The 12,356-nt window shown below is 58.5% G+C and overlaps 2 protein-coding genes across 8 annotated transcripts in view; both read left to right on the forward strand.

Annotated features, from left to right (window-relative positions):
- The first annotated feature begins 317 nt into the window (after positions 1 to 317).
- RFX5 (regulatory factor X5) lies at positions 318 to 5,626 on the forward strand. Of its 4 annotated transcripts, none has more exons than XM_069794146.1 (10): positions 318 to 494; positions 1,192 to 1,322; positions 1,973 to 2,006; positions 2,433 to 2,515; positions 2,689 to 2,814; positions 3,048 to 3,164; positions 3,591 to 3,672; positions 3,952 to 4,150; positions 4,369 to 4,466; positions 4,602 to 5,626. In XM_069794146.1, exons 2-10 carry the CDS (start codon positions 1,204 to 1,206, stop codon positions 5,553 to 5,555), a joined length of 1,812 nt encoding a protein of 603 aa, XP_069650247.1. In that variant the 5' UTR covers positions 318 to 494; positions 1,192 to 1,203; the 3' UTR covers positions 5,556 to 5,626. The 4 variants fall into 4 exon arrangements, with proteins under 4 accessions (XP_069650247.1, XP_069650246.1, XP_069650248.1 ...); XM_069794145.1 differs by having other exon boundaries at positions 322 to 494; positions 3,949 to 4,150; XM_069794147.1 differs by lacking the exon at positions 318 to 494 and having other exon boundaries at positions 1,217 to 1,322; positions 2,437 to 2,515; positions 3,949 to 4,150.
- A 395-nt stretch (positions 5,627 to 6,021) lies between these two features.
- PI4KB (phosphatidylinositol 4-kinase beta) overlaps positions 6,022 to 12,356 on the forward strand; it is a 29,006-nt gene continuing 22,671 nt past the window's right edge. Inside the window, exons 1-3 of one of the 4 annotated variants that reach the window (XM_069794154.1) lie at positions 6,031 to 6,168; positions 6,524 to 6,642; positions 10,942 to 11,038. The gene's annotated coding sequence lies outside the window, so the exon portion shown is untranslated. Of the gene's footprint in view, positions 6,169 to 6,523; positions 6,643 to 10,654; positions 10,777 to 10,941; positions 11,039 to 12,356 lie in introns of those variants that run through there. The other 3 variants (XM_069794153.1, XM_069794152.1, XM_069794155.1) reach the window with 3 other exon arrangements.

Here is a 12,356-nt window from a genome sequence, read left to right on the forward strand (position 1 = left end):
GCACACGCACTGTGCACACCGCATGCCCATACCCTACATACATGCACACACGCTGCGTGTACACTGAAGGCGCGCTCTGCACCCCTTGCACGCGCACCGCACGCACACACGTTGCACGCACACGCACTACTCACGCACATGCTCGTTTACACTCGTGCTTCCTCCTCCCGTCTCACTAATCAGAAGCCTGTTGCTAGGCAGACTTCAGCTCGCGCGCGGCCACTCAGAACACTGACCTCGCTTGTATCCGGGTAGGAAAGCCAGAGCAGCCAGTCGCATTAAAGGAGAGCGCAGTATCCGGGCGGACCGGCGGCGCCGTAGCCAATCACAAAAAAGCGGCTGGCGGGGCCCGCGGGCGCGTCCCGCTGGGGCGCAGCACTTTCGGTTCCTGTTGCGCGCGGGGCAGCGGCACGTGGCGGGGACCGAACCGGACCGAACTGGACCGAACCGGCCCGGCATGAGGCGGGCCGCGCCCCCGCTGTAGCCGCCCGCAGGTGGGTGCGGGTCGGGGCGCTTCGGGCCCGCCGGGCTGCGGGGCCGGGGCGGGGGGGGGGGGATGTCGGTCCGGCCCGGTGCGACCCCAGCCCCGCCGGGCCTGCCCCGGTGCTCCCCGGCCCGGGACGCGGCTGTCCCTGTCCCCCGTCCCCTCCCCGGCAGCCAGCACTGGCGGGGATGCGCTGTCACGGAGCCCCTGGCACCCCCGTCCCCCAGGGACCTGCCCCGATGGTGGCCCTGGCCCTGGGGACCTCTGCCCTCCTGCTGCCCCATGTCGCCATTTCACGAGGACCTCTGCCTTCCTGCTGTCCCATGTCCCCATCTCCCTGGGGACCTGCCCTGATGGTGACCTGCCAGGAGCAGGGTACCCGGAGCCGGCTGCAGTCTGTGCTGCTGGAGACATCCCTCCTGGGACCACTGGGGCCATTTCCGTGTCCATTGGTGCCTCGTGTCCAGCTGATGGAGCTCAGCCTGCAGAGCCGGGGCACGTCTTCTGACCAGGATGGACAGGGGCTGAGGATGGGCAAGTTTTGGGCTGCGCCAAGCCCCACAGCCGCCCTGCCTTCCTCCCCGAGCCCAGCCCAGGGGCAGGTGGCCAGAGGTCAGCCCTGTGGGTGTCCACTTGGGGCTCAACAACTCTGAAGGGTTTCTCTTCCCTTTTTTTTAGTTGAATTTTTGGTTTTCACCTCCCAACAGGAACCAAGTGTCATGGCTGACGAAGAGCTGAGCACCCAAGCCACCAAAAAGGGAAGCTTGTCACCCAGCAGCTCCCGGGGCAGCACGACAGAGTCGAGCACACTGCTGCAGGAGCTGAAGAGCACCATCTCGTAAGGGCAGCACTCACTTTTCCTTGGGCAGCTCTTGAAGTTAATCTGAGCGTTACCAAATGTGGCTTAATTTAACAAGGTTGATTAATTTGCAGCCCCACGACTGAAAGGATAAGTGTTGCGGTGCCTTGCAGCGTTGGCGCTGCAGAGTGGCATGGCCTCAGGCGTGGCCTGCTCGGTCCCATGCTAGGTGCTGTACACAGAGTGCAGCCCCACGCTGCACTGCCAGCAGCTTGCTGCCTGTTTTGGGTGCAAAATCAATTCAGGGCTTCACAGTAGCACAGACTGGTCTGCTACAACCTCAGGGGATATGGTTTTATGCCTGCTCTGCTCTCCCTAGGGTTAGGGTAGAGCATGCAGCTCTAGAGCTGGGTTGTGGGTGCACAGGGCAACTCGGAGCATGGGAAGAAAGGGCTGTGCTGACCCATGGGTGCAGGCAGCCTTTGGCTCTTGGTGCTCCAGTGTCCCTGTCTGGCATTGTCACTCATACCGGGGTGCATATGTGGGGTCTGGAAGGGCCTGCGGACAGCGCTGTCCTCGGGAGCCCTGGGCAGCGGCTGTGGCAGAGAGCTGGGCGGGTTGAGGAATGCCCCGGCTGCTGCGGTGTTGTCCTGCTCTGCACTAACACCTTTTGTCTCTGTCCCACGCAGCAAATCCGTGCAGAACAAAGTTGACGCCATCCTGGTGAGTGCCTCTGCAGCACATTGGGCTGAGGGTGAGGGAATGACGTGTCTCCGCCTCTCTCCTATCCTAGCTAAACTGAACCCTGGGCCCCATTTCCCATCGGGTCAGGATCTGGCTGCAGGGATTAGCCCTGAGAAACCCATGAGCACCCTGCCTAGTGGGTGGCACCCAATCCCCCAGCCCTGAGTGGGACAATCCTTTCCAGTCCCCTTGAGGGGCAGTTCCCGTGACTTCATTCACCTGGTTCCTTTGCACGCAGGCAGTGTTCACACTGACAAAGCTGCTCTGGTTTCAGTGCCCCATCATATTCTGCTGTTCAGAGGGTAATGAGAGCGCTGCCTGCATCAGCTCTTCCCTATTTTGGATCCTTAACCTTTCTTTGTCTCTGGTCCGTTCTCTCCCTCCCTGTGGACCCTTTGACTGTAGCAAGATGTCCAGAAGTTTTCAGATAGCGACAAGCTCTACCTCTACCTCCAGCTGCCGTCAGGACCAAGCCTGGGGGAGAAGAGGTGGGTGCTAGAGCAAGCCGGGGCTGTGTCTGTGAGAGCAGGGGTTGTCAGGATGATGGTGGGGGATGCAGATTGCAAGAGGCCAGGGGGAGATTGCCACACCTCCGCCTTCTGTCCTGCTTGTGCTGCTTCTCTGCTAATTAAATGTTTGTCTCGGGCTCCCACGGGAGCAGCGGTAGCCTGGACTTGAGCTCGCTGAGCACAGCCGAGTACATGCATGCGTGCAACTGGATCCGGAACCACCTGGAGGAGCACATGGACACCTGCCTGCCCAAGCAGGACGTCTACGACGCCTACAAGTGAGCGCAGGGGCCAGCCTGGCACGAGGAGCATCTCTCCCTGGGGCCGGGCTTGTTCAGCAAAGCCCAGTGGAGAGGTCGGTTTGGAGGGCAGCGAGTGCCTGGGATTATTTGGGAATGGCCCGGCCCAACCTTGGGTTCCTGAAAGGAGCCACATCAGCGGGGAGACACTGGTGCGTCCGGAGGGCAGCAAGAAGGGCTTGATGGCTTTAACCCGCAGCTCTCCCCGGCAGGCGATACTGCGATAACCTCTGCTGTCGCCCTCTGAGCACCGCCAATTTCGGCAAGATCATCCGGGAGATATTCCCAAACATCAAAGCCCGACGGCTGGGAGGCCGAGGACAGTCAAAATATCCTTCCACATGCCCAGCTGGCCAGGGAAGCCTGGGGAGCTGCCTGAACTGGTGGCGACTGCTGCTGCTTCTCCAGCTTCTCCCATTTATAAGTCTGCGTATGAGGTGGTATTTTGTAGCTTCTGAGAACTTCTGAGAGGGTCCAGTTCCTGGTTTTTTGGCTCCTGAAGTCTCAGCTCAGTTGTCTGAGAGGGGCTTGGAGTTGCCCCGGCTTTGCCATACACTCGGGGCAGCCTGGGGGTAGCTCATGGCAGGCAGGGAGCACGCCAAGAAGGGGGCAGCTCGGCTCGGCGTGGGGCTGGCTGCTGTCACGCCTCCAGGACAAGCACACCCTGAGCCCCGTGGCCATACCCTTTGAGCTGTGATCCATCGCCTGTTGCGGCCGTGTTCGTGTGACAGCAAAAGACCTTAACCCTGCCAAACGTACTGCTACAGCGGGATCCGGAGGAAGACGGTGGTCAGCCTGCCACCCCTGCCCAGCCTAGACCTCAAAGTGACCGAGACCGTAAGTCCTCTGCTGCCTCCATGGCTTGGGTTTTGCCCACCTTCTTTTGGCAGGGTAACGAGCCTCCTCGCTTGTTAGATCTGACGAAGGTAGGGGTGGAGGGACACCTTCTCTGGGAGCAGGTTCTGCTCTGTCCCATGAACCTCCCAAGGGTGGATGAGGACCTGCCTGCCTGTGCAGGCTCATGAGCTGCTGGGGTGTCAGGATCAGGCCCTCTTGGCATCCAGGGGCATCCTGTCCCATGCCGTGAGGTCTCACGGCTCATTCCACCGGCAGCAGTCAGAGCTGACGGACCTGGTGCAGTCCTACAACAGCGAGGTGATGGAGGCAGCCTGCGCCCTGACCTGTGACTGGGCCGAGAAGATCCTCAAGCGCTCCTTCAACAACATCGTGGAGGTGGCCCAGTTCCTCATCCAGCAGCACATCATCAGCTCCCGCTCACCCCGCGCCGACCTGGTCATGGCCATGGTGGTCTCAGGTGTGTGGGATGGAGCCCCAGCCCTGCTCAGCCCCCTGTCAGGCTCACTTGGACCCCCAAGGAGCACAGAGGGTTTAGAAAACGGGGTCCCCTGGGACACTGTGTCCCCTTCCAGCTGCCCATGGTGCAGCTGAGCTGCTGCCAGCCCTCACCTGTGGCTGAGCTGCCAAGGGGCCCAGGGGGACGTCCCACCTTTGTCACCTTCTGTGCACCCGCAGAGAGCACGGAGAAGGTCCACCGCGAGAGTTGGACCCCGTCAACAGCAAAGAAGAATGGCCTGGACACCTCCGAGAGCGGTGTCAGGAGCCAGGGGCAGGTGAGACCCCCACTGGAGCCGGGTGGGGAGCCAGGACTCCCAGGTCTCCCGCTCAGCCTGGAGGGGGGCACGCCTGGGGAAGCAGCCCTGCTCCGCCACGACATCCCCCTTGCCAGCACCTCTCTCTGTCTGCAGATCAAGAAGGAGAGCAGCCCCAAGCCCCCCGGCCCACCCCGTCCCGAGAAGAAGAAGCCCTCGGAACCCCCCAAGGCGGCCAGCAGCCCCCAGGTGAACGCCTTGGTCGCCCGCCTGCCCCTGCTCCTGCCCCGCATCCCGTCGGGGGAGTGCCTGACGGCACCTGGCGCCACAGCTGTCCGCTCCTCCCCTCCCGTCCTGGCCCCCAAAATCACAGCCGCCCCCCTGGGGGGCACCGTCAAGGTGGCCCTGCCGCTGCCAGTGGGCACGGCCTCCCCCTCCGTGCCCCTGGGGCTGGCCCCGGGGGCCAATGGGCCGGCGGGGCTCCTGAGCCAGCAAGCCGCCGTCCCGGTCCTCAATGTGCTGCTGCCCGGCGTGGGCATCCCTGCGGCCGAGACCCCCACCAACCCCCAGAGCGCGGGGGGCAGCGAGGGTCCCGGCCCCCAGGACTCGCAGCGCCCCAAGGCCACCAAGCGTCCCCTGGAGCCGGCTGGCAACGCTGCCCCCCAGAAACGGAGACGTGGGCGGCCACGGAAGAGGCCGGAGGAAGGGGCCGCGGGGTCCCCGGGGGAGACGGCGGAGCTTGGCAGCGGGGCAGCTGTGGGTGCCAATGGCGGCGGCTCTCCCGGAGGTGGCAGTGCCACCAGACCCCTCGGGGACAGCCCGGCCGGGGGGTCCCTGCCCACCCAGGTCAGCGTCATCCAGGACGGCAGGACCAGTGCCAAGGCTGTCGACAGCCACGAGCTGGCACCAGAGGAGGAGGAGGCACAGCGGAGCGTGGATGAGGCTGGGTCCCCACTGAGTGACACCGGGACTGCCTGGGACCCCCCTGTCGGGGACCCCCCTGCCTCACATCACGACGGACGGACACAGGCAGGCGCCAGTTCCGCTGCTGACACATCCCAGGGGGGCTCACCGGGGTGGGCAGGGCTCCGCGCCCACCCTGGCACTTAGGGGCTGCTCCCCGGGTGACCCCCCCCCGTGCCTTGCCCTGCATCCCGCCATTAAAAGCCAAGCGCTCTGTCCATCCGTCTGTTCTGTCTGTGACCCACGGGGGAGGACGGGACGGGACCCCCCCTCACCAGGGGGTCGGCCCAGCCGCGGCGGGGGGGGTCAAGTGGCCGGGGTGGGAGTTGTGCCCCCTCGGCCGGGGAGGGGCAGGGCTGGATGCCCGTGGAGCCGTGCCTCGGTTTCCCCTGCGTGGGGGGGGTCGCTGGGTTCGGCGCGGGGACCTGCGCTCCCGTCCTGCGCCTCCCGCGGGGGCGACGGTGACGGCGGAGGCGATTTTCAACGGGAAAAAAAGCCCATTTTCGCCAACCTCCTCTCCGGCGGCACGCCCCGCCCCTCCGCTCGGGCCACGGCTCTCGGCCACGCCCCCTCCGCCGCGCGGGTGCCGCCGGGCCGGCAGGGGGCGCTCGCGGGCGACCCGCCCCCTCAGCCCCGTCAGGCGGCGCCGCGGGCAGCCCGGGCCGCCGGGGCCTGCGCCTGCCGCTGCCGCTCCGCCGGCCCGGCCCGCTCCGCTCCGCTCCGCTGCTCCGCCTCCGGTCCCGGCCCCGGCCCCGCGCAGGTGAGCGCCGCCCCGGTACCGGGAGACCCCGCGTCGGGAGGTACCGGGCTCCCCCCGCGGCCTTTTGCGGCCTCCTGCGGTCCCCCGGCCACGGGGCGCGGCGGAACCGTCACCCCGGCGAGGCAGGGAGGGATGGCGGCCGCTCGGGGAGGTCAGTCGGTGGGCCCGGTCTTCGCCCCTCACCGGGGAGCCGCCTCCTGCTCCCCGGCCGGGCCGCGGGGGTAGAGCGGGGCTGGCCGGGGCTCCGCCGCCCCCCGCCCCGGGCCGGGGCTTTGCGGGCCCGGAGGGCAGCGCCTCGTCGAGCAGGAAAATCATCTTTTCTTCTTTTTTTTTGTTCCTTTACTCCCTCCCTCAGCAGCAGCTGATTGTCCCCGGAGCCCCGCAGAGCCGCTGCCCAGGATGAGCCGCCCGCGCTGCCCCATCCGTTGGCATCCCAGACCAGAGACACGGCCGTGCGGGATGGGATTGTACCAGGTACCGCTGCTTCTCCTTCTCCTTCCAGGGGACGCAGCCAATAATCTTTGCCAACCATCTTCCCTAAATCCCACTGTGCCGGTGGGAACGACACCAACCTCTCTGGCTTCGGCGCTGGCCCGAAATCACAGCCCCCCTCAGGGATGCAGCCGGGCTCGTGGCCTAGGCCAGCCGGCTGGAGAAGTGTCGCAAGAACGCATTCAGAGACTTTTTCAGCTGATTTTCTCCATGCCGTTATTGTCATTTCTGACTAGGCTTTGCCACCCCCCCTCCCCCAAGCCATCTGGTGCCCCTCGCGCTTTGTAATTGCCTAAAATATCTACTTAAAGACCGGAGAGGTTATGTAACACGCTCAGTTGGTGGGCTGCTGAGCAGTGGTTTGTCAAGATATGTGTGTTTGCCATAGTTAGTAATCCCTCAGTGCTTTTTCCCCCCTGAAACTTCTGGTTCGAGTTGACAGTATCTTTAGGTATGATAAATAATAATAATATTTAATCACTTTGCTATCCCCTACTTCTCTTTAACCCAGGGTGAAACTTTGAGAAGCATTGTGGGGAAGTAACTGGGTGCAGATTTGGGTGGAAACGCTGGTTTCCAGCTCTTTCACCCAGCACTGCTGCCGTCCTGCTCTCAGCGCTGGCTGGAAGAGCAGAGGCTTTTCAGCGCCTCTGAGGTTTTTTAACTCCCCTTCGGGACTTCATCACCCTCTGTGTGAACCGGCAGCTGTGTTGGAGGCAGCCGTCAACTTGTGCGAATGCCGAGGGATCTGCTCTTGCAGTCAGCCTGCAGTCTTTGCTCGACGGAGATAATAGTCTCTGACTTCTTGCTTGCAAATCTGAATGGGATTTTAGTCTGTGCCGCGGCCATGTGCTCCTTAAATCATAGGCGATTTGTCATTACGCAGTTCAGGGTCCGTGCTTGGATCGGCAGCAGAGGAGTTGCTCTTGGAGTCTGAGCCGGGGATGTGGGCTCCTGCTTTTCTCCTGTTTTCTGTCGCATCTAGACAGCTTATTTCAAGTCATGGTTTAGAGAAAGACTCAGACGTGACTGTGGGTAACAACAGCAGCTTGAAATAGTGAATTTACATATCTAAACGAATGTGGGAACGTTCAGGCACAAAGTACCTTGTGAGCACTGGGAGGAGGAAACTTCCCATGGTGGCTGTGCCAGCGTGGCTTGTTTAAGGGTTTGGTGTGCTCAGAAACAGGTTGCTGGGATGGTAGAGTTTGTCCTCCCTTGCTCAGGGATCATAATTAACACTTGTCAGGGGCAGAGAGGTGTGAGGGAAGAGGACAAAAGGTTGGATGTGTTTGTGTGAGTAACATGTTGGATGAGCCACCACTGTGGTATGCATGGAGTGGGTTTGTGAAGGGCTTCCTTGCTGAATCGATGCTTGTTGCAGCAGAAGAAGCCTTTTCCAAAGGGTTGGGCCACTTCTCAGCATCTCTCAGAGGTGAGAGAGATTTTAGCGCTCCCACAATTTTATTTTTTTTTAAATGGGGAAGTTAAATCCAGTGATTTGCTCATAAACTAACTCCTTCCCGTGGGGCTGTATCATTTGTGGAGGAGGAAGGAATGAAGGAAGTGCTGGTGGTGCGGTTCTGGGGCTGGCAGGCTGCAGCTTTCCCTCTTCCCTGCGCCTCTGTCCCCTCTGCAGCGCCAGGACCATTGCTCTACAGTGGGGGAGGAAGGATGCCACAGAGACAAATTATGGTTTGATGTGGATGGACATTAGGAGCAGGGAGTTAGTGGTGTCTCCCTTAAGGAGCCAAGAGGCTGAGGAGCGTTGAGAGCCATTATTTAATGTGTTGTGTAGTTTGTCATTTTCCTGCTGCGTTTCTTGCAGCATGGCTTTTATTTTATTCCAAATTTAGGGGCAAGTCATTGTTTGGCCTGTGAGAGCCCCAGGGTTATTGCTGTTTCGGGGACACAGGCTTGGCCAAATACAGCTCGGCACCGGGATGCAGAGTCCTTCCAGCAAAAGCATCTTGGTGAGGCTGAACGGGAGCAGAGCGCTCCTGCATCCCATCCTACTGGAGGAGCCAAGTGGTGCTGTGCTGCCACTGAGCCCGTGAGCCCCGCCGCTGGGCTGGGGACCACGATGGCTTTTAGGAGCTGTGTGTCATGGAGCTAAAGTGTGAGCGAGCTCAGGCCACCCACGGCGGCTGCTTTAGCTGATGCTGTTTCTTCCAGCAGAGCGTTGCTCATAACTGCTGTTTTGTTAAGAAAATTGCTGGTCCGGTGTGTCAGGGCTTTGACATACTGGTTTGAGGCACCAATTCAGGTGAGAGGAGCTGCACTTGTCCTGTGTTTGTTCTGTTTCCCAAGTAGAGGCTCTCAAAGGCTGCTCCATCCCGAGGCCTGATGCGGGGTGGTTGCATTGGATGGAGGAGCCCCTGCTGTCTGTCTGTGGTGGCAGCAATTGCTCAGTCTCTGGCTCAGGGCCTCCCGTTGCCCATTTCCTTGAAAATTCACCTTTTTTGCTTTCCCTCTGCTGTGTGCTCCATGATGTGCATCCTTCAAGATGGAAGCGGTGCTGTTCCATGGGAGGAAAGTCCCCAAGCAGTGCCCGTGTGCAGCAGGGGAAGTTTACAAGCAGAGTTTGTCCTCAGGCGATGTCTGGAACGTGGCTTTTTTTTTTTTTTTTTTTAAGCGGAGTGAGACCTGTGTGCTGTGCAGAGGTTGAATCTGCTTCAGCCAAGTGCGAAAAACAGGTGGGACCCTGTCTGTGTTGGTGCCGAGTCTCTCCTGAAAGGCCTTTTGGACTTGAAAGAGGGTGAAGCGTCCCCCAGGAAGAATTATTTGTCCTCTCTTCAGTGGTGTTCACAGCATGCTGCCCATCTCCCCCACGTGAGCAGAGTCAGTCACAGTCCCTTTGTGCCTCAATTTCCCCAACCTCTAAGCTATCACCTAATGAGTTGCATTAAGTTGTTCTGCTTGCAGCAGGTCCAGAGGGGCATTCCGAGGAGCAGGGGCTCTCCCCTTAGCGTAATGAGGGGCACTGACAGTGCATCCTTCTCCAGCCTCCAGCACTGCTGTGATGTTTTCTGCACCCATCCCAACTCCTGTGGCCTTCCCGAAGGCACAGCAAGATGTCGAAGGCCCTCAGTGCTGAGCAAAACAAAAAGTAATGCAGCGTAATAGAGACCAGATGTCTTGGTGAGGCTTCATCCTGTCCTCCTGGGTTTTTGCCAGGGCTAATATTTCTTATTCAAGTCAGGCAGGAGCAAGACTTTTCTTTCTTTTTTTCCTGTAAAGCCACGGCTCTGTTCCTGTAGATCTCCCTTTGCTTTTGTCCCTTCCTGAAGGAACCATGCTCTTGAATCACTGCACTGACATGCGGCTGCTTCAGCGGTAGTTTCTGTGCTAGTAGGGGCTTCCCTGTATTTTGTATTTAATCACCGACTTCAGGGCCATTCCACCAGAGAGAAACTTGGCCCGTTATGGCTGTGGGTGGAGGATGAACCACATGAATTCAGCTCAGCCTGTTTTCCAGACTGGATTGCTTCATTGTGTGCAGCTGATGGGGTTTTTATCCCTGTTGAGACCAGCGATTTGGAATAGGGGAGTTATGCTGAGCCTCGAGAGGTAAATAGTACGTTGTGGTATGTTTAACAAATGGTGATGTGAATCACGGAAAAATGCAGAGAGGTGCAGGAGGCAGGGAGTGAATTCCCTCGCTGGGATTTTAGGGAGCGCTAGGAGTGGAGACATGTCCTTGGCGGGCTCCAAACAGCCCCATTGCTGGGATGTCACCGAAGAAGGCGGCTGTGTAAGTGTCGGGGGGGGGAGCTGAAGAGCAAAATATTAATAATAAAAACAAAAAAAAGCAATGCACTGATTTAAAAAAAAAAAAAAAGCAATGCACGGATTTCAAAGCCGTGCCTGCGGTGCAGAGGTAACCCTGCAGGCCCGTGGGTGGATTTATCTTGCGCAGTTCCTTAATCCAAGTTTAACCCACTCAGCAGTTGCGAGCTCTGTCCGGATGTCTCCTCTCTGGTGCATGGGGCTCCTCCAGGCCTGGCTGGCTGCATGAAGGTAGCAAAAGGATCGGGGAGTTTGTGCTGGCGGTGGAAGCGACTCTGCTTGTGGTGACTGTAACACGGGTGCCTCGGAGTCATCGGGATACCTTGCGTGAGTAGGTCAGGTCGGATCTAGCCTCTCCTGTGGACACGGAGGAGGTATAACGTCCAGTATTGTAGCGTGTGCCGTCACACTGCACCAGGCTTCACGTGCATGACCTGTGTTTATGGGGAGGGAGGTTTAACGGGATCCTATGCACTTTTTCTCCCTCTACAGCCCAGCAAGGAGGATGTCAAAAGCATTTCCGTGCATCAGATAAATAGTCGGGGCTCGGAAGGCCCCCTGCGGGTGACCGAGCTGCCTGGGATTGCAGGTACTTCTGCACCTGGCGTGTGGCCACGCAGCCATGTTCGGGACTCCGGCAGATGCCACCACTGAATTTTTTTATTTTTCATTAGTTTGTAATCCCAGTTGTCTTGATGCAAACGTTTGAAGGACCCCAGAAGTGCTGGCACAAGCGAAGCTCTGTGCGACTCTTCCTTGGACCCAGCTCCACTCCGTGCCTCTCCAAATCCCGCCTTGCCGAGTTACACCGAAGGATCTCGTTTTTGTTGGCGTGGTGTTAAGCTAAAAATTAGATCGTCTGGGCTTTTGTGGGGCAAGGCTGAGCTCACTAAGAAGGAAAAACAACTTCCTTCAGCTCCCAGGGTCTTTAGGATCTAATGACCACAAATATTTGAAGCATGCGGGATTTGTACCGAAGGGAATGGCAAGCACAGAGGAAAACGTTGTGTGTCACTGCCATGCAGACGGGATGAAAGATGCTATTCATATCAGTTCAGACTGCTGAACTTTGGTCAGCCTTTTTTCACCTCATAGTTACAGCTTAAGTGCTTTGAAAACAAGAGGAAGAAACCGGTCTCTGGGAAGTGGTGCTTGCATCTGGACACACCGACCTCATTTTTACTCGCTTGGAATATTTAGAAAGAAATGCTGTGGGTTTCCTTGGCCCTTTCTCCCACATCGGGAGCTGTAATGACTTGTAAAAATAAACAGATAAAACAAGGTCATTAAATTAACAGGGAAATATCTCATTGCAAGAACCTGCCGGCACAGCTTCTGCAGGCAAAAGGGGCTGGGGGTCATTGGGGGAACAGACAGGCAGAAAATGGTTCAGTGAACTTCTTTTCCAAAGACAGTAATTTTTTCCACCGTGCTGGACGTGAAAGGCAGGAGGGAATTGGCAATCTGCTTGCAGTGCTTAACATTTGTAAAAGGCATTGTGCCCTTCTGCTGATCACGAGCTGTCTTGTTGTAGCGTATGAGCAATAAAGGGAAGCAGTCAGAGCCGCAGTAATGATGTTAGATTGAATAGAGTGCCTTATTTTATTTTTAGAGGACAATTTCACTTGGCACTGGCCTTCTTTATTCTTTCTGGTTATCCACAGAGATGCACCACTGCTCTTTTTATCGAGATGGGAAACCAGGAAGTGTGTTCAATCCCTCATTTATCTTCTTTTTAAAACGTAATTAAGTGCTAATCATTGGTGAGGATACGTAATCTGGGCAGTGGCATCTGGACTTTGAAAACAGGGACCTTGTTGCAACAAACTTGGTTCTTGCTCCAGCTCTCTGCTCACCCATCGCCCGGCACCGGCGCGGGATTTCACCATCAAAGTGCCATGTACCAC

This window comes from Haliaeetus albicilla, chromosome 10 (genome assembly GCF_947461875.1).
Source record: "Haliaeetus albicilla chromosome 10, bHalAlb1.1, whole genome shotgun sequence".
Taxonomy (NCBI): Eukaryota; Metazoa; Chordata; class Aves; order Accipitriformes; family Accipitridae; genus Haliaeetus; species Haliaeetus albicilla.